The 27,957-nt window shown below is 37.9% G+C and overlaps 8 protein-coding genes and 1 pseudogene across 11 annotated transcripts; 4 read left to right on the forward strand and 5 right to left on the reverse strand.

Annotated features, from left to right (window-relative positions):
* Window positions 1–67: 67 nt before the first annotated feature.
* Window positions 68–3,623, reverse strand: LOC147276186 (linoleate 9S-lipoxygenase-like). Its single transcript, XM_086253586.1, has 9 exons — window positions 3,324–3,623; window positions 2,923–3,206; window positions 2,606–2,846; window positions 2,166–2,504; window positions 1,986–2,071; window positions 1,808–1,897; window positions 1,336–1,634; window positions 971–1,234; window positions 68–844 (listed from the first exon to the last, which is right to left on the reverse strand). Exons 1-9 carry the CDS (start codon window positions 3,514–3,516, stop codon window positions 70–72), a joined length of 2,571 nt encoding a protein of 856 aa, XP_086109712.1. The 5' UTR covers window positions 3,517–3,623; the 3' UTR covers window positions 68–69.
* Window positions 3,624–4,519: 896 nt separating this feature from the next.
* LOC147276187 (2Fe-2S ferredoxin-like superfamily protein) lies at window positions 4,520–5,271 on the forward strand. The gene has a single exon (XM_086254908.1). The coding sequence runs from the start codon at window positions 4,585–4,587 to the stop codon at window positions 5,068–5,070; it is 486 nt and encodes a 161-aa protein (XP_086111034.1). The 5' UTR covers window positions 4,520–4,584; the 3' UTR covers window positions 5,071–5,271.
* A 2,659-nt stretch (window positions 5,272–7,930) lies between these two features.
* LOC147276188 (cytochrome b561 and DOMON domain-containing protein At4g17280 pseudogene) lies at window positions 7,931–9,116 on the reverse strand (annotated as a pseudogene).
* A 1,023-nt stretch (window positions 9,117–10,139) lies between these two features.
* On the forward strand, window positions 10,140–11,832 carry AGD11 (ARF-GAP domain 11). Its single transcript, XM_086253641.1, has one exon. It carries the CDS (start codon window positions 11,129–11,131, stop codon window positions 11,600–11,602), a length of 474 nt encoding a protein of 157 aa, XP_086109767.1. The 5' UTR covers window positions 10,140–11,128; the 3' UTR covers window positions 11,603–11,832.
* Window positions 11,833–12,483: 651 nt separating this feature from the next.
* On the forward strand, window positions 12,484–14,674 carry LOH1 (RNA-binding CRS1 / YhbY (CRM) domain protein). 2 transcript variants are annotated; one of them, XM_086253637.1, is made up of 4 exons: window positions 12,484–12,716; window positions 12,818–13,130; window positions 13,310–13,717; window positions 14,026–14,674. In XM_086253637.1, exons 1-4 carry the CDS (start codon window positions 12,634–12,636, stop codon window positions 14,572–14,574), a joined length of 1,353 nt encoding a protein of 450 aa, XP_086109763.1. In that variant the 5' UTR covers window positions 12,484–12,633; the 3' UTR covers window positions 14,575–14,674. The 2 variants fall into 2 exon arrangements, with proteins under 2 accessions (XP_086109763.1, XP_086109762.1); XM_086253636.1 differs by having other exon boundaries at window positions 12,485–12,716; window positions 12,815–13,130; window positions 14,026–14,672.
* Window positions 14,675–14,783: 109 nt separating this feature from the next.
* On the reverse strand, window positions 14,784–16,904 carry LOC147276191 (protein FAR1-RELATED SEQUENCE 3-like). 2 transcript variants are annotated; one of them, XM_086253638.1, is made up of 4 exons: window positions 16,750–16,897; window positions 16,285–16,358; window positions 15,423–16,039; window positions 14,784–15,110 (listed from the first exon to the last, which is right to left on the reverse strand). In XM_086253638.1, the coding sequence occupies exons 3-4, from the start codon at window positions 15,990–15,992 to the stop codon at window positions 14,898–14,900; spliced, it is 783 nt and encodes a 260-aa protein (XP_086109764.1). In that variant the 5' UTR covers window positions 15,993–16,039; window positions 16,285–16,358; window positions 16,750–16,897; the 3' UTR covers window positions 14,784–14,897. The 2 variants fall into 2 exon arrangements, with proteins under 2 accessions (XP_086109764.1, XP_086109765.1); XM_086253639.1 differs by lacking the exon at window positions 16,285–16,358 and having other exon boundaries at window positions 16,750–16,904.
* A 1,174-nt stretch (window positions 16,905–18,078) lies between these two features.
* LOC147276192 (Far-red impaired responsive (FAR1) family protein) lies at window positions 18,079–20,614 on the reverse strand. 2 transcript variants are annotated; one of them, XM_086254770.1, is made up of 3 exons: window positions 20,454–20,614; window positions 19,381–19,802; window positions 18,079–18,427 (listed from the first exon to the last, which is right to left on the reverse strand). In XM_086254770.1, coding segments are annotated over exons 1-3 (627 nt in total). In that variant the 5' UTR covers window positions 20,455–20,614; the 3' UTR covers window positions 18,079–18,223. The 2 variants fall into 2 exon arrangements, with proteins under 2 accessions (XP_086110896.1, XP_086110895.1); XM_086254769.1 differs by lacking the exon at window positions 20,454–20,614 and having other exon boundaries at window positions 19,381–19,818.
* Window positions 20,615–22,509: 1,895 nt separating this feature from the next.
* LOC147276193 (Far-red impaired responsive (FAR1) family protein) lies at window positions 22,510–25,121 on the forward strand. Its single transcript, XM_086254715.1, has 3 exons — window positions 22,510–22,645; window positions 23,362–23,813; window positions 24,706–25,121. Coding segments are annotated over exons 1-3 (654 nt in total). The 5' UTR covers window positions 22,510–22,644; the 3' UTR covers window positions 24,907–25,121.
* A 1,411-nt stretch (window positions 25,122–26,532) lies between these two features.
* LOC147276194 (maternal effect embryo arrest protein) lies at window positions 26,533–27,652 on the reverse strand. Its single transcript, XM_086254644.1, has 2 exons — window positions 27,396–27,652; window positions 26,533–27,288 (listed from the first exon to the last, which is right to left on the reverse strand). Exons 1-2 carry the CDS (start codon window positions 27,401–27,403, stop codon window positions 26,730–26,732), a joined length of 567 nt encoding a protein of 188 aa, XP_086110770.1. The 5' UTR covers window positions 27,404–27,652; the 3' UTR covers window positions 26,533–26,729.
* Window positions 27,653–27,957: the final 305 nt, after the last annotated feature.

Here is a 27,957-nt window from a genome sequence, read left to right on the forward strand (position 1 = left end):
TTTTTCTTATTTAGCCATATGTGCAATAGAGAAATGTCCTGAACATATATACAGGCTGTTTAAGACATGTCAAATGGCTATACTGTTAGGAATCCCCTTTCCCGTGATTCCCCCTTTGGATTCAACATTGGATGTATCAGGGTACAAAAGCATGTAAGGAATTTCGGCATGGCCCCGTCTGTTTTTAAGCTTGGGATCGGTATTCTTGGCCTCAATTCTTTTCTCTATATTTCGAAGTTCTTCATTAAACTTTTCAAATTTATGGATCACCTCTTCATTATTTATCGACAATGCTGATGGCCTCTGGCCCAAGTACACTTCATCGGATGTGTGTCGTGAGAGGACCTCTGCTACTGCCATGCCCAAGACCATCTCAACTCTGTCAGGCAACATGCTAAGGTAGTATTTATCTGGATCCTTTAAGAACTCCGCATATTCAAATGTTCCTTCCTTGGGAATGAACCTTTGGCATAGTGTGGGACGATTTGGTGGAAAACCAGCATATGCATATTGCCCAAAGTTTACTGAAGCATGAAGGGCTGATGCAATCCATATCAGAGTTGTCAAACCTTTGATTAGGTCCTCCTGCGATGTCATTTGGTACCACCATTTCTCATTGCACTTGTCACCGTGACCCACATTTCGAATTTCTGACCACCATGCTTGGATTTCTTCATCAGATCTTACAGAGGCGTCATCTTTGTAGAAGAGCATGCAAAAATCTTTAACCCACGCCTGGATGGCGGTCCATATCTCGAGTCCATCTGCACCATAGGGATAGTCCTGGAAAAGGAGCTGAACTCCAGTGGGGTTATCTGGATCTGGGTCTTCTATGGCCATACCTCTGAAAAGTGTCCCACCAAAGAGTGAACATGAGAAATTGTAAAAGTTTCCTTTGGTGGTTTTCCCAATTATGTCCAATTTCTCTCATTAAATATCAAATGATGGGCTATCATGTAATATGAAATACCTTTTGAGTAGGTCAACAGGAAGGGCTTGTTCATCAAATGTCCACTCTTTGTAGAGCTCAGCAGATAACTGCATGGAGATTTCAGCAGAAAACAATGTCTTTTCAAGGATTCCTCCAGAGTTAATGAGTATACTCCGAGCCAGTGCATTTGTGTGCATGGTGTCTTTGAAATGAGGATCTAGTAGCCAATGGATGGGGTGCATCACACTTAGTTGCCTTCTAGTAGCAATGATGAACGGTTCAACCACCGCATGTGTATGCAACCTATAAATGCATTGCACGGCAAATGTTGTAGTACTAGGAAAGAAATGCAATAAATAATAAGAACTTGCATTATTTTGGGTTCATAAAACTGTTCAACTCACCAATGGCTGACTAGTTGATGATAAACAGAATCATTTGCTGCAACATGAGCTTTAGCACAATGCCACAATGCTGCTGCTTCCCCCTGACTTGCCGGAACAAGTACCCAATTGATCTCATTGCCTCTAGGTGAGCCCGGCAAGCTAAGTTCTATAGCTTTTGGCTTTAGTGTAGCATCACTCTTCAAGAATAGTAGTGTACGGGACGCATAAATACTAACACCATTTTTGTTGATTCTTCTTAAGAAGGGCATGAGGTAGTCATGGTGATCCAAGATGAACATCCTCCCATCATTCATTGCCTGTCAAGTTTATAGAAAAAAGGAAGAGTAATGTAGCCAATAACAAGCATGCACTCGATCTGGAATACAAATTTTAGAACATGGGCATGCAGAGGATATATCAATTTTTCACTTTGGGAGGCAGGATGATTATAGAGGATCACCTTCTGGTGCATTGTTATTTGGTTTTTTACCTGGGCAAGTGTCATCCCTTCAAGGTTGTGCTCTATATGTGATGGCTCTATTGAACTTACTGCTCCATTTTTGCTTTGTGGTGGAAATACCTGCAAGTCAGTGTAACAAACAGTTGGTTGTTAACCACTTGGAATACACTAGTGCCCTACTGCCCTACTTCATAAGGGTAGGATGAACCTTCAAGGATCGTATTCGTGCTGGATTAATTCCTGCAAGCATTTGGCGCCCAAACTCTTCATCATCCTTCCATGCAAATTCATTTTCTGGAAAGTAGAAAGTGATAATATAAAAGAGAAATGAAGCACCATCTACCATCTATCATGCAAGCTGCAGAAGTGTAATAGTCAGCTGCATCACCTGCTATTATTTGAGGGAATGGAAATTTCAAGGGGATCTTGCTTGCAGGAGTGATTTCTTTGAAAAGCTCATTTGGTACCATAACTTTCAGTTTCTCTTTGAGCAATCCCTCAATTACTTGGCTTTCTTTGCCAGAAAACATGTTATGCAACTCATCAAATGACTCAAAATGACTGGAATCCTTTTGTAACACAGGTTTTACCTCATCTCTCAGAAAATGTACAGCAGCCTGGATTGAATTTGATATGAACTCAGATTGTTTCTTGGGGCTGAACCTCTCATCCGGAGGAACGTATATGTCCAGGTTGACGGTACAAGGCCGGCTCTCAGTTAGAGGATCTAACATTGATCATGTTTGCAAAGCCATTGAAATTGTAGAACAAGTAAATTGTACTGGAAAGGCAAAACTAGGAGAAGTAGTAGTAGCTTTAGTTGTATACCTGCATTGCTAGGAGGGCGACCTGTTCTGCCTCTGCGAGGATATGGATGCAATGTAGACCCACCCAAGACAGGTCTCTTCTGTTCTGGACCTTTATCAGGATCTCCAAGATCATTGTAGTAGTCATAGTCATATATTCGATCCCATTCTTTCCTCTCCCCACTTCCATCTCCTCTCAAGCTAATAAGCTCTTCCTTCCTCAAACTTATTAGAGCTTGGGGTGTTTGATTTGGAAGACATTTCTAAGACAGCATGGTCAGCTTTTTAATTAATTGCAGTTGCAAAAACTTGTAGTATCTAATTAATCATGAAACTTACTGTATTTGAGAAGAAAATTCGATCAAAATTTTTCGTCTTTCCGAATGGGTATACCCAGGAGTAGCAGTCGAATTGGATAGTCTGACTGTTGTGAATTTGAAGAGCAGCAGATTGGAGGAAGAATCTATGCTTCTCTTGGTTTCTTATTTCCAAAGCTCCTGGAATTCCAAAGTTTGGACCAACATGGAACTTGACATGATATGTTCTGGTTTTTTCACCATCACATGTGCCGGTCTTTCCACATTTGAGGTATGCTTCCTTGCTCAACTTGCCTTTGCCAGTTTCTGTTGGATGCAATATCAAGGAAAAAATATATATATATTTGGGTTTGGCATTTACTCAAATCCCATTAACTTTTCAAAGAAATGGCTCCAATTATTCATGACCAAAATTGAACTTACTTGGGTCGACTTCTGTGCAACTATATATTCGAAGAGAAGCTGATTTTCCGGAACCTGATTGTTTGTGACACTGGACAATGACAATTTCTCCTTTGATAGTTGATTGTCTGCTCTGTAGGGTAGCAGTACTCAAGCAATCTCGCAGGCCAGGGTGTAGGTGGTGGTGATGTTGCATTGTGGCTGCCTGGTGCATGGAAAAAGTGTCTTCCCAGATCAACTCTGAAGAATGGTTGGTTTCATTAATTTGTAACAATAATAATGGACTTTATGTAGTTTAATGTGAAAGGGAAAGACTTATGCTTGCCTCTTATTCTTAGCAATGCATCTGATTCATTGCTTGCCTAGAGGTATTTCAGTTGAACTTTACATACACAACTTGGTGGTTCTGTCCCTGCTTCTTATATAATGCATTTGGTGAGTCTTCTTCTTTCATTGATAAACACACATGACAAGATTGTATAACATAAATTTATATGAAAGAACACTGGGAAAACCATAAGTCCAAATCCTAGTTTTAGAATTATCATGACCTTGAGAGGTGACAGAATCTAACTACTGAATTGGCCTCCTGATAAGTATGTTAGAGGAAAACATCTTCAAACCATTCAAAAACAAACAGATATTAGAGAACAAAATGATAGACCATTGAATCTACCTATGACATTACCAAGTATTTTTGAGTCTCCTTCATTCTTAAGGATTCATTTATAAGTAGACAGACATAATCATTATCATTTAGTTACCAAACAAATACATAAAAACGATTAGTGGAGTTAATTTAAAAAGTATTCAATAATACAAAGTTTAGGTTCACACATTATACAATTATTGGTGTAACAAAATACAAATGGTAATACATCAAGACAAAAATTAAATGTCCAAATGTACAATTATGATATAAGGGTACTGGTGTTTAAACTTCTTCATTTTGTAACTTCTTATTTATTGGTATAAGAAGGTACAAAATGAAATGACTAAAAACACTATTGTACATTTGTACTAGAGTATAAAAAAATTAAAATTTTATTAGAGAACAGGGTAGTATTTCATTTCGTTGAAATAAATCTCATAGTGGATCTGTGAGAATTAACTTAAGTATCATCACATACAAAAAACAATTAGGAATTTAAAAATGTTTGATTTTCATTTTCCTTTATTATTTTTTACAATAAACATTTCTATTCTCCAATAAGGCAATAACAAGTCACCACAGTCGACAGCCAAAGTGTTCCCAAAACAAAGCATCAACAAGACACCAACAATGGCGATGGCGAGCCTTCAGAGCCTTCGCTCCCAAATCCACCGCCTGCCTTCGCTCTCCAAGTCCGTAATCTCCAGATCCTCAGCCACATCCACCACCCCGTCCTCACACACCTCCTCAGCCAAAGTCGCGGACCGCATCGTGAAGCTGTTCGCGATCGACGTCGACGGCCGGAAGCGCGAGGTGGTGGGGCTCGCCGGCCACACCCTCCTGAAGGCGCTGGCAAACTGCGGCCTGATCGACCCGGCCTCCCACCGGCTCGAGGACATCGACGCCTGCTCCGCCGAGTGCGAGGTCAACATCGCGCAGGAGTGGTTCGACAAGCTCCCGCCGCGGACCTACGACGAGGAGTACGTGCTCAAGCGCAACTCCAGGGCTAGGGTTTTGAACAAGCACTCCCGGCTTGGATGCCAGGTCGTCCTCAACCATGACCTTCAAGGTATGGTCGTCGCGGTCCCCGAGGCCAAACCCTGGGACATTCCATAAGCTTTTTGAATTTTGATTTCTGAGTAAAATGGAACAGAGGGTAAAAGAAAAAACTAGGACTTGATTCTCTTTTTGGATATAATAATGTGCTTGATTGCTCTGGTGGCTTTTGGAACCAGTTCTTATATGTTGTGGTGTAATGTGCTGGATTCTATTTAAGAAATTGGTGTTCAATTTCATGGATTTGATTAGTTTGGAATATTTGATTGTTTGTTGTTTTATATTGCTCTTAGAATGAGTTAATTTGTTTGCTTGGAGTTGGTGTCTTGGTGACAATTGACAAAATGTAGGAAAAAGGAAGGGAAAAAATGAGCACCAGATTTTGGGTTTTCTAGAATGGGGATTTGAAATGAAAGTATCAGGCTTGATGATGCATTCTATTGTTTCTTTAGTTTCTTATCACAAAACTGTTCCTTTAGTAATAGGGGGTTGGTTTTTGACTTCAACTGAGTTTGAATGTGGATGTTCAGTTTGTAGCAGCCATCTTGTTTTTCTTTGTGTGAGTGAAGAGTGATTTCCATTTAGTTTATTTGGATTGAATGCAGCATACTCATTGGAAATTGTGGGATTCTATGAAATGTTACATAAAGAGAAAATAATGCAAGAATTGAACAAAGGACGTTTGGAATATGGAGTTTTAGTTAATAATTACAGTAATGACAAGGTTGATGCACTTGGATGATAGTTAATGCCGATGTTCATGGGTGGGTTTGTCTTATGGTGGGCTATAGTGGCTTGAGCTGGTGATAGTGGTGAATAATAATGACTTTTGCGAGCTTGCTGTTTGTGTAAGAACCTAATTAAGAGATTGGTTTGGTCCTCAAAACTTGATTTTATCTCAAGTGTTTGAAGCTCTTTCTTTTATTAACTTTCTGATATACATATTGCTTCATGGGGATGTGTGCCATAACATGTTGTTGCTCAAGTGGTAGTCACTGACGGAATGTAAACGGTCCATTTAGGAAACTGTTGATCTCTGGTGGACATTGTGCTTCTAATCTAATATTGTTTTATAGTAGTACCAACCTCTGCTTGTATGCTGAGGAAATGTAGCAAAAGAAACTTAAATTTTGAGGTTAATTGTTTTCTGTTATTTTCCATGGACAACCGATACCATTTGGCTCGTTTTTAGTCTTGTGGACACTAGGGCAACATAAAACATAAGAATCTCTATTCAAAAGGAAATTATGCCATTTGGTCCTGCCATAGCAAGTTATTTAGATTTAACATTTTGCACTTGGTGGCCACTGTCGAAAATCCAACCCTTACTTTTGCACTTGAGATGTTTTCTTCTGTTCCGATGTTTTGTCACTTGTTAGCACCTGAGTGGAGCTTACTTGAGATATTATGTCCATTTTTCTCTAGGTATTAGGCATATCAAATCCCTTCAAAGACTTTCGTCCAGCATTTTGTTTAGGAGTATACTTGCTAGAACAGCATGCTGGAAAGAATAAGGGGTAGTTACCTTGAGGAATAAGGGACCCATGAGAAGATCATGGTAGGTACTTCAAATCTTGGATCTTTGGCTTAGAAATGCAGACTTTTGGGTTTTTGGTTTTCTGTATTGTGACTGTGCTTGTGCAGTGCCCCCATGTCTTACCCAGAATCATATAGTCATTAACAAAACATGCAATTCGCGCTTTATCATCAATACAAAATTGTTTTACAGCTGCTATATACTAAGTGAGCTCAACAAATTATTCGGATACAGAATCTGCTGTTAAGATGGAGGATAACTCATTTAGAGACTTCTTATATGTTATTATTATCATTATTATTGTTTTTCTTACCCATAAGAATTTTGATAAGACTTCTTTCTCCTAAATGGTAAACCTGCTAACACATTGGATGACCAAAAATAGAAAGTATCAGGCGTACTGGCAACCATTGGTGCTTTAATGATATGGGTGATTCTACGTACATCCTAAATAAAAGGGTCAATTGGTGAATTCCAAGTTAGGAGTCCCATTGTTGTCTATGTTGTAATGTAAAAGGTACATTGTAAGGTGCCCAAGTATAGGCACAAGAATAAAATGTAAGAAAGCAATGACATGCCAATAATTAGGCTGGAGAAAATTCGTTTTACCAAATGAACCGGTTCGTCTCCGGGTTGGACAAAAACACGGTTGGGTCGTTGAACATGTGGGTCGTGAATATGGGCCCGAACCAGTTCACTCCTAGAAAGGTGGGGCCCAGACTGCCTGGCAGCAACCTCAGCCGCGAGCCTGCGAGGGTCAAGAAGATGAAGGTTGGATTGAGACTAGTGTTAAAAATACAGTAAATCGTGCCTCCCCACCCCCAAATGTACATGATGCAACTCCAAGTTCGTCAAAACAAATATAGTAAAGATTAAAATTATTAAATCAATCTATTGAAAGCAAATAAAATCTCACACCTTCACATTCGATGACATCAAAATTATTCAGAAAATTATAGATATAGTATATATATAGACTACCAAAAATGTCTGCATACCAGTATACCACTTTATTATTAATTTCTTATTAATAATCATAAGCATAGAACACTGAGGTATCATCAGCATCCATATTCCATACCCCAGAACAAAGAGATAATCATAAGTTCATTGCAAAATTTCATTAATTTTTTTTTCCATTCCTCACAATTTTAACAGACTGGAAAATATTCATATACAAGTAACAAAGGAAAAATTGAATAAAACCCTGCATGTTTCTGCAATTTATATATTAAGAAATCAAATTGCAGGTGGAGCAAACAACAAAACGCTTGAGGAAGTGGGGTGGGCAAGACATCAAAACTGAGACTACAGCTGAAGGAATACGAATTCTCTGCATATTCATTGTTGAAACCTTGCCTTGCCTTGCCTTTGCTTTGCAAACTAAGCACCATAGCCATTGGCACCATTCATGCCGTGCGGTGGTGCCTTTTCCAACCTCTTCCTCTTGAGCACAACATACCATTTATAAACTTCCAACACTGCAGCTACGACAGCCAAAGCAATGATGATGCCGATGTATATATCTCTCCATATCTTGTTAGGCATCAAGATGTCAAATCCTTTGAAAACGTTAATGATGCTAAGGATGATAACAACATACCCAGTTGCATGGTGATAGATGTTCCAGTAAAATCTGTATTTGTGATTCGGGTTGGGTCTCCAACGTAAAGCAAAGACTTGAAGTGTTCCAAGGCAGAAAAGGGTGATCCCAATATTTCTGTGCATGTGATGTTGGATGCCTTTAGAATTGGTACCAAGTATAAGACCAGTGACCCATCCAGCAACACCAACAAAGTATGCTGTGGCTTGGCAAATGACATGAATATAAAACCATAAAGTGCCTGTGGGATTGAACACCTTCAAGTACCTTGCTGCCATGGCACCAAAGGGCATCATGATACCCCAACTCACTACATTCAGCACTGCGTGTGTGTTTCTTTGTTTAACTATTGAGCTGCCTCCTTTGGCTGAAGCGATGTGTCCAGAAAGCAAATCCAAAGTCTCCTTAGAATTAAAATTAGCCGCAGCATTGCCATGCATTAGGGGGGAGTCACTAGAAACTGGACCCTGTTGCCAAACTTGAAGTATTGTGGTGGCATTGGTCGGAAGTGACCAAGTCCCAAATATGATCATCTCTTTGTTTAAATACTCTGCTGCTAAATCAGTCACTTCATAACTCAGAGTGCCCTCAGCCAAATTGGTAGAGTACCCTTGAATTGGAGCCCTGTACACTCTGGTGTTTCCATTAGAGAGTTGAAAAGCAACAAGGGATTGTGCTCCAGTCATGGCTGATTGGCTTGCACTGCCTGCGTTTGGGTTGATGGCCCAAGCAACCCAGTTGGAGGATGAGACCCCAGTTTGCCTGTACGCCATTTGAAGCTTCCCTGTGGACTGCTCAAAGTTCCAATGGAGAAAAGAGTTGAGGTATGGAAGGTCACTGCAGGAGGTGAACACCTTGTTGCTTCTGAATTTGTAGGCTGAACAAGTGGTTGTGTTTTGGGCATAGGATGATGGTAAAGGTAAACACAGAGAGCAACACAGAGACTGCAATTACAAGCCTCAACATCGCAGCCTTGAAAAAAAATGAATGTATGAATTTGTAAAGCTTGTGAATTTGTAGGCTGAAGAATGAATACAAATACAAAGCTTGTGAATTTGTAGGCTAAAGAATGAATGCAAATACAAAGTTAACTAAGGACTTTATATAGATTTCTATCCTTATTCCTATTCAGAAACATAAAAATGAGTTCATAACTAACAAAGTAAACCACTACAACTCCTGATTAGAAAAGAGAAAATAAAATGTAATCCTATTTAGAAATATAAAAATGAGTTCCTAATGAACATAGGAAACCACTTCCTAATTAGAAAAGAAAAAATTGAATGTAATCCTAATTAACACAGGAAACCGGTACAAATCCTAAAGCTCCAATTTGTTGGTGTACATGTAATGATCCAGAAGAATGGCGATAAAGAAGAAGGAAGTCTTGGCTCTGGGCTGTCTTAGTAAGAAGCCCAAATTTGGGTTTATGAGGCCAAAGGCCCAAAATAATCAGCCTAGTATTTGGCACATCCAGCAAGCCCACTATATCGGCTAGCTTGAAATTACAAAAGTACCACTTAACCAGAGAAAACCCTAGCCTCCCAGTTCTCTATATAAATTCTTCGATATGAGAATGAGAGGCATGCTCTGTAAAAATGACTGCTGGGTTACCCCTTCTTCTTCTTGCTCTTTAACCCCAATCCCCCTTCTTCTCCTGGATAAATCTCTGTCACTGCCGTATCGATTTTTCAGATTCAACTTAATTCCCACATGTATCTTTCAATTTTTTGAACTATTTATTTTTAATTTCACCAATTTTTTGTTTTTTTGTTTATCTTGGCAAGTTCAGCTTCTTGGCTGGGTCTAGATCCCAACGACCCAGGCAAATGTATATTTCAACCTTGCGAAATAGAATCTGTCAGTAGCACTCGCCTGAATTTGACCCTCTCTGATTCTTCAGGCCCTTTTACTACTGGCACATCTTTAATGTCTTTTTGTTTTCTAACTTCTCCCTAATTTATTTTGCCATTTTTATTTATAATTTGGATATAGTACTAAGCAAACGCACTCTGTCCCAAAACAGTTAATGTTTTGAGGCAATTTCTTCGTTTGCAATAGTAATGGAATTCTAGCGTGCTAGAATGTCCAGCTTACTCGCCTATTTGATCTTGTACTTTGATGGGTCTCATGGGCACATGGTTGGATTACAATTACATACAAAGATCACCTAAGCACCTCACTCACCACTTCAACTATTTTCGGCTTTTGGGTCATATTCATGGCAAATATATGCAAGATTGTGGATTGAAGAGAAGCTGTGGTTCCTATATACAAATTTATATTTCACATAATAATAGACATAAAAATAGCAAAATCCGAAGTGACAACTCAAGAAATGTAAAATACCCAATTATTTTCTCAAAAAATGAGTTAGTCAATAAGTTAGGATGATGATAAATGAAATGTCACCTTACTCACCTATATATCAATCGGATATGGCAATAATGGCACGACTCATTTGTCTTCCAGAAAAAATATAAATAATTTAAGTTCTAGAACATTTTCCCAAACTTGGATAAAAGTCCAAACTCCAGACACCTAATTTTGGAAAATTTGGCGCCACCATCAACGGTCAGATGAAGGTGTTTGAAGTCCTGCATAGGCAGTGTGTGTCCCCAAACGCGGTTCCGAGACCCAATTCAACCTCTTTAAAACCCCAAACCAAAACCAATAAATCCAATATCCAAAACCAACGACGCAACGCGTTTGATGGGGTTGCGCTCTTGACTCTTTCCCTCTCTGTTTTTTTCACCTCCATTTCCTCAACAAATTCCAAACGCCACCCGCCATTGCCAAGTTGGTAACCAAACCTCCTTCGGCAACCATTTTGCAAAAACCTCCAATTCTTATTTCCACATCTTCCTAATTCTCTCTGCCTCCCAAATCTTCATCTGGGTTTTGTTGTAATTGTCTAATTTGTATTGGGTTTGATCAATTCGGACGATCGGATTAGTATATCGGGTTGGGTACATAACATGGATCGGGCAGAACTCCGACGGGTTTTTCAGATGTTCGACAGGAACGGCGACGGTCAAATCACCAAGAAGGAGCTGAGCGACTCGCTGAGAAACCTGGGGATCTTCATTCCCGACAAGGACTTGATCCAGATGATCGATAAAATCGACGTGAACGGCGATGGGTTCGTGGACATAGACGAGTTCGGGACGCTGTACCAGAACATCATGGAGGAGAGGGACGAGGAGGAGAGAGACGAGGAAGAGGACATGAGGGAGGCGTTCAACGTGTTCGATCAAAACCGCGACGGATTCATAACGGTAGAGGAGTTGAGGTCGGTGCTGGCGTCGCTGGGGCTGAAGCAGGGGATGACATTGGAGGACTGCAAGATCATGATAAAGAAGGTGGATGTGGATGGGGATGGGAGGGTCAATTTCAAGGAGTTCAAGCAGATGATGAAAGGTGGTGGCTTTGCTGCTTTGAATTCGATTTGATATATTTATTTATAGAGAGAGAGAGAGAGATGTGAGAGATTTATAATAGAAGAGGAGCTGCCTGTAAGTGTGTAAAGGTTTAGAGGCCTCTCTTGTTCATCTTTGTAAATCAATACAAATTCTTCCATTTCTTCAATTCTTTCTGTTTTTTCTTTTTCATCTTGGTAATCTTCATTTTAATTTGTGTTTTCCTTTTTTATTTTCTTTAATTATTTATATATTGATAGAGGCGATAGATATAGTCATATAGAGGGAAATAACAATACCATTTTTAATAGTGTATAAATAACTTAAATAAACTGTATTTAGTTTGGACTTATATTGTACTCGGTTTATTTCGTGTCAACCTCAATTTATTACAAAAAAGTATAATCAATCCATTTCGTATTTGTGTCAATCTCAATTTATTACGAAAGAGTACACTAATTCCATTTCATATTCATGTATTGTTAAATAAGTTAGAATACTTCAACTCAATTAAACCTGACATACATTTTGTACTCTTATCATACAAACAAGTCTTGCCTAATTTGAATTCATGTTGTGTTTAGTTCATTATGTACTCTTGTTGTGCTCGATTTATTTTGTTCTCATTTTTGGTGTCATGTTAGATGATGGGTCAAATACTTCACCCCGACCAAACCCCACCCGTTTTATAACCATTATGGTACCGGGTTCGCGCGATTCGTCTAGGCCGACCCATTCTAGACCTTGACTAGTAAATATTAGCCCACTTTTCTTTTGGCAATTAACCCAATTGGTAGTTAAATTTGAAAAGTCATAAGTTAGCAGAGGCAAGAAACGCCGTCGTTCCGATGCTACTCCTTGGTCGTCCAGAGCACAAAATCCAGCAGTTCCCAATTGGGGTTATTGGCAATTGGAATGAGTACACACTTGAAGCAATTGAATTGAATTCATTTGATCACTAGTAAGCTTCCAAAACCCTTATTTTGAGACGATGGAATTCCAATGAGTTAAATTCGTCTTCTTTTGGGGTCCCAAAATAGAGAAGTGCGTGTAGCTCAGCCCCAATGCAGAGACTGGTGTGGATGAGTGTTTCTCGTTCACTGCGTCTTCTCAAATCTCATAATCAGCTCAAGATTCACAGACCCAGGTACCTCCTTTTCTCAAACCCCACAAACTATATAGATAGATATTTTGAAATTAGGGAGCTTTTTTTTGTGTGATAAATGCTACGACCTTACAATGCAGTAGCTTGGGTGATGTTGTATGCAAGGTGTTCGTTCAAAAACCATTTTTGGGGCACTTGGGTTGTATCTCAAGGCTTCCATTGGAGGGGCACCGATGGGTGCACTCAGCTCCAGGTCTTCACACGGAGCACAAAGCGGTGGAGCCATTGGGGCATCAGGAAAAAGGCGCAGTTGCTGCTGGTAATGCTACGGTGAAGAGGAAAAAGCTCAAGGGGAAGAGAGCAGTTGTTAGGTGGCTCAAGTTCTTCAGGTTTAAGAAGAAGAAAGAGTATGAGAGAATGACAGCAGAAGAAAAGGTTCTCTACAAATTGAGAAAGGTAACATTCTATATGCTAAGAATTGTATTTGGGTCCTGATTTTTATGACATTTTCTTAATGTTTTTTGACATGTCTTTCAACCCATTTTCCATGTTTGATAATACAGTCTTAGAGAGTGATGATAATATGTACATGCATGCTAACCACTTTTATACTGGTTGCTGTTTTTTGTTTGCAGGCTCAAAGGAAAGAGGAAAGCCTTGTTGAAGCTCTTAAGAAGATTGAGCCCAAGGAGACATCAGAGACAGCCCATGACCCAGAGATATTGACACCTGAAGAACACTTCTTCTTTTTGAAGATGGGTCTCAAGTGCAAGAATTACGTGCCCGTTGGAAGACGGGGAATATACCAGGGTGTAATTCTGAACATGCACTTGCACTGGAAGAAACATCAGACTCTGCAGGTGGTGGTGAAGACATTCTCACCTGAGGAGGTTAAGGAGATTGCTTCTGAGCTGGCAAGATTAACCGGAGGGATTGTGCTCGGTATTCATGAAGATTACACCATAATTATGTATAGAGGGAAGAACTATTCTCAGCCGCCAACAGAGATTATGTCGCCTAGGATCACTCTCTCCAGGAAGAAGGTTCTTCTCTCCTATATTTGTTGTTAAATTTATGTCTTTCACAAATGAGAATTGGAGTTAACTGTCTGCATTTCTAACACTGCAAAACTAGGGGGATGCCTTTTAACTGCATATTTGAATTAATAATCCATATTATACATTTTGCAATTGCAAATGATAAATGGTTCTTTGTATAATATTTTAAATCAATGCTTGACACGTATGACAATCAATTCCTTTTACATGCTTCCTCATTCCCAGTTGTTGAAACTTTGCCCACCATTATTTGTTCTCATTTTTCTCCTTTTGTTCTGTACTCCCCCATACAGGCTCTGGATAAATCGAAGTATAAGGATGGCCTTCGAGCTGTAAGGAAATATATTCCGAAACTTGAACAGGACCTTGAGTTGCTTCGAGCACAGGCTAAAAGAAAAGCTGAAATTGAAACAGACGCTATTGAAGAAACCCCAGACACTGACATTGAGAGTGTAGACTCTGGGAGCTCCCCAAACCTCAAGCTGGAACCTTCAGATAAGCTGAAAGAAATTCTAGATAGAAGCAAGGGATGCACTGAGGACGACCTTTCAACAGATGCAGATATGGCTTCGGATTCTGAAGATTTATCAGATATCTTTGAGACTGACTCTGACAAGGAGACTGGAGAGAAGGCAGAACGACCTCTGTACTTAAAAGAGTTTGAAAAGTTTCCAGTCGAAAGTGATGAAGAACCTGAAGACTTTGAGGATCACCTGCGGAAAATATCTATGGACTCAAAGAAGGCTAAATTGCTGAACGAAGATGCTGACTTGCCAAATTTTGATGAGGTTGATAGGGTATTTCTGCGTGCTGCTTCACTTTTAAAGAAAAAAAGAAGATGAGGCGCTTGTAAATTATTTATCATCACAATTTGATTATTAGATATTTGTTCTGCTAGTTTCTCGTTAAAGGTAATATTTGGTTGCATGAGCAAGGGTTACCTCTCGTAAATAAGAAAGAACGCATAAAAGAAGCCTCGTGAGAAAGAAGGCAGAAATATGATTTCTTTCTGGACCTATGCTAGCACTCCCATATATTGAAGAATAAATACTGGACAAAATGGGCACCAATATCCTCTGGTGTTTATTAAACTCTATATCGAATTGGCTAAGACAAATTAATGTAAAATTAGTGGCATCTGCATCAAGCCTCAAAAGAGAAATGTTCATTCTGAATGCTCACATTGCTCCTCATTCTCAAGTTCTGTTATGTTCTTTACTATATCCTGAACGCTTTTTGACAAGCAATCACTGTGGTCTTGGATATCTTTCAAAAGCATACTTAATTGTTCCTGATAAGCGGCACATCGGCGTTTGCATCGCTGTCTCTCATTGCTAAGTTCAATGGTCAGCTCCCTAATTTTCTGATCCTTCTCATCCTACAAGTAATAAGGTAAAACCGTAAAAGGTATATTATTAGAATAAAATTCAAGAAAAACAATGACACTTCACTACAGCAAGTGAACAGAACATTGCTTTACAGTCAATTCCATTCATCACAGTTTTGAAATATTGCACATAACATATGTTACTTTGAGCTTGTATTTTGTTTTCCAAGCAGCATGCAAAGAAGTACTGCCTTAGATTAGGACATCCGTCAGAAAGAAAGTAGTGCATGAATCTGTCAACTCTGCAAACAATTTACCACTCAACTTCCCCTCTTATCATATAATGGAAAATTAGAAACACACCTCACTGATCAAGTTTTTCCCAGATCCTCTCCATGGAACTTTACTTGGAGACATGAATCTGTGATTGTGCTCTTTTATAAACTTGGTAACAACCCACTTTTGTCCATCTCTCAAAGCTACCCTCAGCATTGCAGCACAGCCTTCTCTGGTGATAGGTGGTGGAGGAAGAACTCTATCTTCCCTGTGGACATATTTCTTTTCGCGAAAACCCTCCTTCGAACAAACAAAATCTTGACCAATAACCATGTTATTCATCCGCGAACGCCGGTTGTGATGAATGCGTACAGTAAATCCAGTATGCCTGCCATAAGCAACATAAAATTCTCGAGCATTGTCTCTAGACTTGAACTCCATTCCAATGTATGGCTCTACAGCATTGCCTATCAAAGGTAAGCTTCCATTAGGCTGTTGTATGATCTTATCAACTTCACCTGAGCAGAAATCAATGTTCTTTGGAAGCTCATCATCAGCACCATCATCAACCAATACATGCTCATCATAGCTTTCAAATTGCGAACACCTGTGGCTCTCATCCGAATCAAATGGTTTATAATTAGTGATGCTCTCCATTGTTCCTTGTACAAAAGAGTTACACAAGCTCTACCTCCATCACAACTCTGCAAGCAGCAAGGCCACCTATTACTCCATTTGTAGTTTTTTTTTTTTTTTTCGAAAATTACATAAACTAGTTTAAATCTTAAAAAATAATAATAATAAATAACCACATCCCATATCATAAAATTGAAAATTGAGGTCAGATCATTCAGAAAAATCGAAACTTGTTCCAAATTCTTCACCACTGTAATCTCAATTTTCAACCCAGAATGCATGAAAAACTATAATTCGCAGAAGAAATCCATACCTGACATGAGGTTTCTAACAAACCAGCGTGTGAGTGGTACCAAAATTCTATCCTTATAACTCTTCATTTATTTTCTTGGGAAACAAAAGGAAAAATTAGGAGAGATAATGGAAAAGAAGTGCACTTTAGCGTGGAATTGCAGTGCTAAACAAGAAATTCAAGAAAATTGCAGATTTTGCAGAGTTTTTTTTTTTTTTTTTAATTTTATTTTGCAGAGTTCAAGAGAGTACGAGAATTGCAGATCGAAATTTGCAGAAGTTGCGAAATCAGAGAGAACAATACAAGAAATCAAAGAAATTAACGTAACACAGATCTGAACAAAGAAAAACAAAGAAGAAAGAGTAATCTGCAAGTAGATTACAAATTTTACAAGAAATCGAAAAAAAAAAAATCAAGAAAGAAAATCAAGGCAAATCGAAGAGATGAAGAACAGAAAAGAAAGATCGCAACAAAGAAGCCACTCACAGTACATCGCAACAAAGAAGCAAGAAGCAGACCCATTCCTGCTCAGATACCATGATGAGATTGTGTTTGGTGTCCGAGAAAATCAAAGAGAAAGTAGAAGGGAGAAAACAATGAATATTCTGTATTGCTATTAATTGTAATTTGTGAATACACAGTTACAGAAAATATAAAGCAGAGCTGAATTATATCTAATATCAGGTAACTAACAAAGCTAACAGACTTAGGCCTGTTTGGGATCCGGTGGAAGATCGAAAACCTGCTGTAATGACAATTTTTAATTACTTACATTAATTTTGGTGTTTGATAAAAAAATTAAAAACTATTTTTTTTCATAATTTTCAATTCTCCACAACAGAAACAGAAAGTAAATTTACAAGTGCTTTTGAAAGGTACATTCACAATGAATATTTATTTTACCTATAATACTCTCATTGATTTCTATAATTTTTATTTATTTATTTTAAATTAAAAAATATGTTATTGTTAATTATATTTTATATTGTGATAATTAATTATAATATTTTATTTATACTATTAAAATTATAATATACGTACAAAATAATAGATATACTTATTTAATACTGTTGTTCTTAAAAAAATTCATGCTAATAAAAATTTGTAATCAAAAATTTCAAAAATAAGTAAAAAAACATTTTATTTTTACCAAATAAATAAGTAAAAGACATTTTCAGCATCATATTTATTTTAGTAATTATACACAGTCACAGTATTTTTACATTAATATTTATCAAACACTTTGATACTGTTTTTTTGTACTCACAGCACTTTTGAAAACATAGTTTACCAAACACTCAACTACTTTACTTCACAGCTGTTTTACTTCACAACCTATTTTTTCTCACAGTAATACCAAACTGACCTTTACAGTAATAACCAATCAGTAACTAGCTAGCTAACTAACTAACAGACTGACGTGGACAACTAAAGCTGAGCTGGACATATTGAATGGCTTCGCCTATCACTGTACCCCTACAACCCCACTCTTCTTAACTAACCGGTCAATTACAGCGCCCCCGTTACCAAATTAAACGACTAGTACAGTGATGTCGTTAGGAATCACACAACGGTTGAGAATAAGAAATAAATAAAATAAGGCATGCTTTGAGGCGAAGTGGATACTGTGAGCTTTGTTGAACTTGAGCCCATTTCAATTATTTACTCTTTTTTCTTCAATCCAAAAATAAAAGCGCAATTATGAACAATGTGGTAGATTAGATATAGCATTACACGTTTTATTGCTCATTTTTCAATTTGTGACGGAATAAAAGATCCATGAAGCTTACGAAACAATTAAAGTTTGTGGCAGGATGACCCAAGAATAAAAGGACTTTCTTTATGTAAAAAAAAAAAATTTTAATAAACACTGTACATTCATATTTCATGGAGCTGAATTTGAATAATTCACAAATCTTTCCCATGAGTGGCAAAGAAATCCTAGTGTTAATTCACATGGCTATCTATGGCGAGAATGTTTTTGCACTTCAGATTCGACTTTTCTAACATTGTCAACAATAACTTGTATCTTTCCGGACAGTTCTTCTGTTTCTGTCTCAACATTGTTAATGAAACTGAGTAGTTTTTCTCGATAAGCTGCACATAGTTGATCCTGATGTTCCAACTCCATCATAAGTTCCTCGATTTTCCTATCCTTGTCACCCTACAATTACCAATACGCAGATAACTCATTTAAGGAAACTGAACTGATTCAATATCAGACCAATAAAAGAATGGAAAAAGGGCATTCCCAGAATACATTAATATATTAGATAACTAAATATGTGGTAGCAGTTTCTATAGCAGTACAACTTTGTGAAAGCAAAATTTTGATATCCAACTTTCAGGTTTCAATTATTAAATTCAAGGTTTTTGTTTGAGAACAAGCTTATCACATTATACAGACCGCTTTCATAAAATCCTGAGGGTTTGTTCATGAACTACATTTGGAAATCTTCCAATATTCCGGTTGAAATTTCTTTTCATTAATAGTTCATTCAACAACTTTTTGTGATATCTTAAGATGAAGGAACCACGCATTGATGTGTGCCATCAAAAGATCAAGTGGCTTCAGCTGCTTGATACTTCATGTAGGAGACATGATGAGAACACAGATAGCCCATGAAAACTAGAGTATATCTACCGTGCCCTATATCTCTCTTGTCTAATTACCATCAAACGGCATAATTTACCCTATATGTTATAAAATGTGTATGCATATCATAATGAAATTCAACTAAAGTCCCTATATCTCTTGTCTAATTACCATCAAACAGCATGAATTTACCCTATATGTTATAAAATGTGTATGCATATCATAATGAAATTCAACTAAAGTCCCTATATCTCTTGTCTAATTACCATCAAACAGCATGAATTTACCCTATATGTTATAAAATGTGTATGCATAACATAATGAAATTCAGCTAAAGTGAATGATCTTGAAGGACATAAAGTTCTCTATATTTTGTCAGATCACCAAAAGATTTATATGGGAAAGAAGAAAGGGAAAACATCAAGCAAGAAACAACGACGTTGAAAATTACAACAATATATGATGAATATGGGAGAAGACTATCTTTGAAGTTATTAATTAAATAATGTAAAGAAGCTCACCGCTGTACTAAAGCCATTGGCAGTGACAACCAGAGGATGATTATGATCCTTTGCAAATCTTGTAACAACCCATTTTCCAGATTTTTCCATCTTCACCAAGATTGTTGCATTGCAACCTTCTCGTGCACTAGCTCTAGGCTTTTTCTCTGGTCCACATTTTCCCTTCTGGTTAGGAGAAAATCCTTGTTTGTTACAACCAAGCCGACGGGCAAGAGTTCTCCCATCAATACCTGATCGACGACGCTGCATAACACGGACAACAAACCCGACCTGTCTGGCATACTCAGTATAAAACTTCCTGGAAGCCTCCTCGGAATCAAATTCCATACCCACATAAGGTTCTACAATAGGACCTCCTTCTGAAACATCCATGCTCACTTCAACAGAGTCATCTATTGTCCCAACTTCCTTCTCCAAATCCACTGTCATGAATTATGTAATAGAATCCATAAACATTAATTGTGGGTGTACTCATACATATAATTTGTAATTAGAAATAAGTTAACACACTTAGTCCTTCAATAATCAACATGCAAACTGCCTTGACCTTTAAACAATATCATGATTTCACTTTTCTAGTACTTGGGTCATTTCCTATTGGGGAATTTTCCTCATAAAAAAAGAAAAGTACTAGTTTAACTCAAAAGGCAAAGCTTTCACACATTTGGACCAATAACCCAATGTTTAATATCCACAAGAAAAATGCTTGGCCATATACAAAACAATACAGACAAACAAACTGCAAAGACACAATCTTGAGAAATGTTACAGAACGCTCAGTTGAATGTTTGTATTTCCATTTATCAAGACTGGGAAACAATAAGAGATCTAAGAACCAAAACATAAAAAGTTTCTTCCACTTTCCCACATTTTCGCACCCAAGTATTATTATTTTTTTGCATGAGCTATTCATGGGAAAATTCAACAACTTTGCAAGTAATTCTGAGTAGTTAGGAGCATTTGGAGGGCATAAGTGGTCAGGTTGCATAGATTCGCTATAATAAAAAAAAAAAATTACAGAAAAATATTGGAGTTGAAAGAGTGGAAGAGCGTGCAAAAAGTGAGAAACTTACTCTAATAAAAATCGGAAATTTGAATAGTCAAAGTGTCTCGGAATGATTTCGGGAGCTGAAGATCTTCTTCTGGCTTCATGGACTGATTGAAAGGAAGAGAGAGACTCTACTCAAATGCAGAGGAAATGGAAAGGACGAAACTCAAATGCGAGTGAGATTGATTTCGTTTCTTCCCCTCCTCCTTTCTATTTTTGCAATTTAGGTTTCTGTTGGGACCCCAAAAGCGGCAAACGACGGAGGTGGGCTGGGCCACAGTTTTAGTAGGATCTGGATTTGGCTGGGCCACAGTCTTTTTACATAAAATACTATGTTAGAATTATCTCTTTATTTTTTTTTTCTTTTTTGCTTTAGTAAGATCAGATTAGTGTGGAGAAATTTGAAAAGTTCACAAAATTTGTGTATTTTAGAGACAGCTATTTTTAAAAAATTTTAGAAATACAACTATTAAGTAGTGTTCGAGCTCTCTTCAAATCTCTTTGGAACACTGCTCAACAAAGTCTGAATATCACTCGAGAGGACTTTAATCAGTATTTAAAAGTTATATTTATAAGATTCTAAAATAATTGGCTAAAATTATTTAATAAAAATAAAAATAGGTTAATCTTCAAAATTTCTTGATTCATTTGTACAAAGAAGAATTATCACAAGGAATCAGTTTGAACTAAGTTAGTTTAAGAAAGAAAAAAATAAAAGTAGAAAATAATTAAAATTAAAAGTAGTATCATTCACATTATCGAAAATTTAGCTTATTTCTTTTCCTTTTTGAGTTGTTATTTTTATTTTTTAGTATCCAATGTATGAATGCTATGTAAATTGACACATAAGATGGTATGAAATTATGGTATAAAAATGTGGTATATCTAGCACTACTGTTTGGTGCATAATTCAAATGTGAAATATGAGAGAACGTTTAAGCAATAATCCCGCATTTCACACACATTGGAGAAAAATTTACATTGTTGTACACTTGTACTATAATCCTTTGTTTTAAAAATGTATTATTATATTATTTTATATAATGAAGATAATTTGAATTGAGAAATATGAAGAGAGGGACTTGCTTATCCCCATTATTTTGGGGATATGGCATCACCTTTCTCTCACTACCTCTCACTCTCTTTCTCTCACTCTCTTTATGTGATGTCACATTCTCAATAGCGGGGATATGCAAATTATTTCCAAATATGAAATATGAAATATAGATAAATCTGTAAAATTTATAGGTTGGTTTTGGTAAGTAGGGAGCGGCTCTATTGCGGATGGAAAAATTTGCGGATGAATAAGGGTGTAAAATTTTAGCCGTTAGATCTAATGAATGGCTTAGATTAAAAAATAAAAAAAATTACTTTTTTATTACTTTTTTTCCCCTTCACCTGTGAACCCCTTCCCTTTCACTTTCTTTTTTTTCTTCTTTCTTCTTCCTTCTTCTTCTCGCGACAGCAGCCATTTTCTCTTTTTTTTTTTTTTTCTTCTTCTTCTTCTTCTCGCGACCTCACCCTCTCTCTCTGATTTTCATTTTCTCTAAAGTCCCTCATTCTCTCTCTCTCGGCGTCTGGGGTGGTTGATGGTCGAGACACAGCCGGAAAAAAGTCAACGCCGCCAAAAAAACCCTTGATTTTCCCTCGCCGTTGATCGGATAAACAAGCTGAGGGTGCCAATGGACTCACTGTGGCCTGGGGAAGAAAACCTAGTGGTCTGCCGCCTTAATTCGCCGGAGAACGGTCGATCGACGCTGAGGCGATTGGTTTAGAAAGAGAAAGGGAGGGGGTTCACGGGTGAAGGGGAAAAAAAGTAATAAAAAAATAATTTTTTTTATTTTTTAATCTAAGCCATTCATTAGATCTAACGGCTAAAATTTTACACCCTTATTCATCCGCAAATTTTTCCATCCGCAATAGAGCCGCTCCCTTGGTAAGTAATAACTAATAAGGATTAAGGATCCATGGTTGTGGTGGGCCTGGCCCTGGTGGCAATACGTCACTTGTCCAACAGTATTCCCTAGAGAAGGACGCGTGCGCTTCGTCACAGAGGATCCTTCTATCTTCCACAGCGCAACACACGGTACACACCCTCTGGACTTGGAGCTCCGACCTGCCCTCTCTCAAACTCCTCAACCACCCAGAAAAAAAGAAAAAAGGACAGACCTTTTCGCTTTTTCTATATCGTGGAAGTCAAGCAAACTGTTGGGTCAAGTGAGTTAATCATTCTCTTACCATTTACACTTAAATCTTTTTTGCTAAATATGTTGATTAATATGCACTTGGTTTTGCTTTACTACAAGATTATGAAATCAGATTCTCTGAATTTAGTTTTTTGTTTTCCGTTTTTGGATTTTGCACTCTGTTTGGCTGCTGAGAAATTATAGAGAACGAAAAGTTCAAAGTTGGGTAACTTTAAATTTTAACTTGTTCTGACATTTTCAGTGTGCTGTTATCGTTCTCTTGCGTTTTCTCGGCAGCCAAACAGGACCAAACTGTATACCCAGTATTCAAAACATGCTTAATTGAGTTTAGTTGATGATCAATTATGAGCTTCTTTTTGTATAGCGTCGAATTCGTAGTCCTTTGGAAATTGGAAGTGTTGGTTGGCGTTGGGATTCGGTCCAAGTAGTCACTTTCTTGACTACTCTTTTTCCAGTGGATAGTTGAGAGATAGATGTGCAATAACATTGGTATAGTGCATTTTGTTGGGTTTCGTTTGTTTCCACAGAAAATAATTCCTAAAAAGCAAAAATTCAGAAACTAGTTGATGTATAATCTATAAATTTTGAGACTTTACAGTTTATTATGTAATTTAGGGCTCGCTTTGGTATGAAATAAGACATTTCACACCTCAAAATTACTGTTTCGCTTGGATTCCCAAATATTGAACGTTAGGTTGAGTCTTGCCAAAATGTTTTTTTTGACAGTGGATGAGGAACCTTCTATGGGCAAGGATGAGGACATGATAGAGAGTTCCAATGGAAAAGAGGTACTCACATCCGAGGGGAGTTCGGATATGGAACCATATGTGGGTATGGAGTTTGAATCTGAAGAGGCGGCTAAAGTGTTCTATGACACATATGCAACGCGCTTGGGATTCATTATGCGTGTTGATGCGTTCCGGCGATCAATGCGTGATGGTAAGGTTGTTTGGCGTAGGCTTGTATGTAATAAAGAGGGATTTCGTAAGACGAGGCCCAAAAGAACTGAGAACAGGAAGCCTCGAGCAATCACAAGAGAAGGGTGTAAAGCAATGATAGTGGTAAAGAAAGAAAAATCAGGAACATGGATTGTGACAAGATTTGTAAAGGAGCATAACCATCCACTGGTAGTTACACCTGCTAATGGTCGCCGGACTGTGCTTCTATCTCAAACACCGGTGAGTTCTCAATAAGCTTTCTTTTTCAAATTCTGTCTATTTGTTGCTTTCTTTATCTAATATGCATTTGTGAGTTTCTCAACTGTAGTTTATTGGTTTCTTTGAAAACATTGACATGCAATGTGTGGCTTAAATTAGTGGATAATCTAGTAGTAATTCCTGTCATCTTTCTGTAATAAATTTGAAATTGTTTCAGACATTCTAGTTATCAAATGGAACCTTAGATTTTCTTAGCCTGTGGCCTACAGGCGATTTGGAGCTTTTACAAGTTGGAAAGTTAGTTTTTTTAATATGTCTTACATGATACAAGTAGGGATTCTGGTTATAATTGGATGACGTTAGCACATCTCCTTTGCTTGAAACGGTTACTCTATGTTGTAGTTTTGATTGTTCTAATATTGTAGTTTATATATTTCTCATAGGATCATGAAGCGACTCATACAATTCTAATGATGGTTACTACTTGAGTGGGAACTTGGAAGCTATTTATTTATTATTGAGTTTAACTCAAGCAAGTTTATACAACTAATTTTTAGATTGAACATCAGAATTCTTTTTAACAATTTGGATGTGAAGAAACAAATTGCTTCTATGATATTTTTCTGTGAGATATAGTAGGTGTCCGGATTCTGGTCAATTTGCTTTGGACCTGAGATCTTAAAATGCCACTTCCTTTGTGGTCTAGTTTATAATGGTTACAGTTATTGTTTTATATATTTGATCTCGGCTTGTTAAAGCCATCTAGCACACACATTATGACTGTTTGTGAGCACAGGGGAACAGTTCTTTGCATTCTGCTATCATAATATTTCCAATGGCAATCACTATATGTCATGCTTCGTTTGTTTATTTTCTTCTTTATTTGATTTTCTCTCTTTTGGGTATGATCCAGGATGAAAAAGATGTGAAAATTAGAGAGTTGACTGCTGAGTTACAGCGCGAGCGAAAGAGATCTGCAGCCTATCAAGAGCAGCTTGATGTAGTTTTGAGAGAGATGGAAGAACATTCCAATCATCTCTCGAGAAACATCAACGGTATAGTTCAAAGCGTGAAAGAAATTGAGTCGAAGAGGGTAGCACCCTCAAACAGTTAGAGGCTGCAACTAATTGTTCAGCTAATCAATTTTGTACAATCCCTTTCATATGCTATATTGCTTGTATCAAAGACTGTAAATTTCTCTTTTAGGTTGAGTTGAATTACCCTGTACCTGTAAAAATAGCATACCTAGAATTAGTGAGATGTTGTAGCTCCGTAAACTTAGTGAACCCCTCTTTTTCTTCTTCAGTTTCATCTGATTTTAAGGTTTGACTTCCAATCATTATCCGCTACCAAAAGAACTTCGAGGTGTTAATTTCTAATATAATCCCAAGATTGTCTCAAGAGATGAGGCAAATGCTGTATGCAGATGATGGTTATAGTCGTCTACGTGTGCCTTGCGTTGATTGTTAATTGGGGTGGATCTCACAACTGGGGACCCAGCAATCTAGCAATCTTATCATCAAACTTAGTTATGAATTGGTTATGAAGGGCTTCCAAATAGTCATCCGCTCTCTTAGAATTGGTTATGGATTATATTGATGGTTTCAAGCATCAAATTAGGCAGGCTCGGGTGTAAGTAAGTAAGTATTGATGGGATACACAGAACTTGGGTTTCGGATATGTTGGGGCAAGCCATTCCGGACACATCACTTTGTCTCATACCTGAGCTTGAAAACCCATTACCGTTGCTCTCCTTTCTTCTTGGATTTACGTGTAACCAACTTAGTTTCTTTGCTTGTAGGTTTTGTAATGGCTGCTTCCAAGTTAATATGCTTTTGTCCCAAAAAAAATGCAAGGAGAGAATGAAGGAATAGAATCGTACACAGGATAACTGAGTTTGCAAAAGCCACAACCCCATTTCTAGAAAAATTTCATGGAGACCAATGAATTTACAAAATGGAACAATGTCTATCAAATTGGTTTTCCAATCCTCCAACCCTCTCTCAACCCCAGTGCCACAGCATAATTTCATGGTGATAATTAATCAATTTTTAGTGGGGATTTCTAATTTCTATTGCACCTATATTCCAAAAGCCAAGGTCCAAGGAGGCTCATCTAGTTGGCTGTGATGTGGTCACAACTCACAAGATGGCAAGTAGACCCCTCCAAGTGAGAGTGAGTGAGAAAAGGAATATGACAATAGTGGTCGAACGAACCACTAGTTTGTGGGGAACTCTAAAAAGAACAATATGACGAGTTTAATCAAAAAACAAAAAAAGGACAAACAGAGCACGTATTGACCAAGACATTTTCGTCATGAAGGACAGTGGTCGCACAAGACCCCAAAAACAAGGGTCTCAAAGACTCAACTGCAAGACCAAGACCCAGAGTTCAGCTGTGCTAAATATACTCCTCAATATTTATCCTATCTCTACCTAAGTAAGCAATGTGAAACATGCTGCTCAATATTGAAATCATCTTTTTTATTATTTGGCTTGAAGAAGATCAAAATGTAAACCAAAACAGACAGTGAGACACCAAGCACAAAATGAACACAATAAGAAACAGACGCACCAAATGCATAAGCTGAGCTAGTTTGAGTGAAATGGCAGTCATCTTAATCTGAATTAACAATTCAACTCCAGCAATTGAGCAGGCAATCATAACCCAGATATGTCGAACCCAATAAAACTGATTCCAAGTTCCCAACTAATTAACATGGCTTAGCTAATTAATTAAGTAGTCAAATGAAGCAAATTCCAACAGCTAAACTTACCATCTCTTACAGATTTGGACCAAAACCCATCACCTAAAAACTCAAGTAAGGACCAATGGACCCAATCAAAATTTACAAAAGCAGGGGCAAAAATATACAATTCATGATATTTTATAGTTGAAAAAACACATAAATATGATGATGGGTTCAGTGAAAAACAGCTAGTGAAGAAAAGCATAGACAGCAGTGGAAATATAGACCAAAAGAGCCGAAGAAACCAAAACGACAAGAGTCGCAACAGAACGGACCGTAGATTTACTCCCACACGACAACATCCCCAACCGGATCTCGATGACATTGATCATGGACAGCATCAAAAACAGGCAACCCAGGACGGATCCGAAGGCGGAGCCCAGCATCCCGAACCGGAGGACCTTGAGGTTGATGTGGGCTCTGAAGACCTCGTTGACGTCCTTGCTGTTGAGGAGGTTGATGGCGAGCTTGAGGCCCTGCGCGACCAGAGACGAGAAGAGGAAGAAGCTGAAGGAGACCACCTCGAACACCAGCAGCTTCTTCGCCACGTCGACGCCGGCGTCGCAGGATGACCCCTCGAGACTTCGCTGTCCGGGGACGGTCAGGGACAGACCCACGAAGACGGCGATGGTGAAGAGCGAGTTCACGTTGACCAGGCCGTCGAGAGCGGTGACGTGTACGCTTGTGGTTGATGCTGAAGATGTTGTTGCTCGTCGGCTGTCTTCGGTGTAGTACTCTTTTGGGGATCTGAGAAAAAAAAAATACACAAAACAAAATATGAGGATCGGGTTTTTGAGGTTATAGCTGAAAGTGAAATGAATGAGAGAGAGGGTGTGTGTGTTTGTGTGTTATACTCATCCATGGTTTTGAACTTGTTGTGCTAATTGCTTCCTGGGTTTATGTCTTCCCCTGTAATGAGAGAGAGAGAGAGAGAGAGAGAGAGAGAGAGAGAGAGAGAGGGAAGGGGTTGATGTATTGAGTTTTTTTTTTCTTCTTTTCTCTGTGATAAGTTGCTTGTGGGTTTATATGTTTGTTTCTTGGGAGATAGAGAAGGAAAGAAAGGGAAAGGGAAAGGGAAAGATGCTTTGCCTTGCTGTGTCTGTATTTTTATGTGTGCTGTGATTTTGGGGGATGGTTTGGAAATTTTGGTGAGAGAGAAGAGGGATTAAATCATTAAAGAAATTGAAAAGGGTGGGGTTTGTTTCTATTTTTTAAAAAGAATCAATGTCCGAACCAAAAAAAAGTGGATAAAGACATGAGTCACGTACGTGACGTACTCACATGATTCAAAATATTGAAATTAAATTGAAACCCAGACCTTTCTTTTTTTTCTTTTTTCTATTTTAAAAAAAAGTAATTTGACAAAAAGATTTACTAAGGATGATGGAGAATGGAACTAGGAGGAACTAACGGAAA

The sequence above is a fragment of the Dryas octopetala genome, chromosome 8 (genome assembly GCF_963921425.1).
Source record: "Dryas octopetala chromosome 8, drDryOcto1.1, whole genome shotgun sequence".
NCBI classification, from domain to species: domain Eukaryota; kingdom Viridiplantae; phylum Streptophyta; class Magnoliopsida; order Rosales; family Rosaceae; genus Dryas; species Dryas octopetala.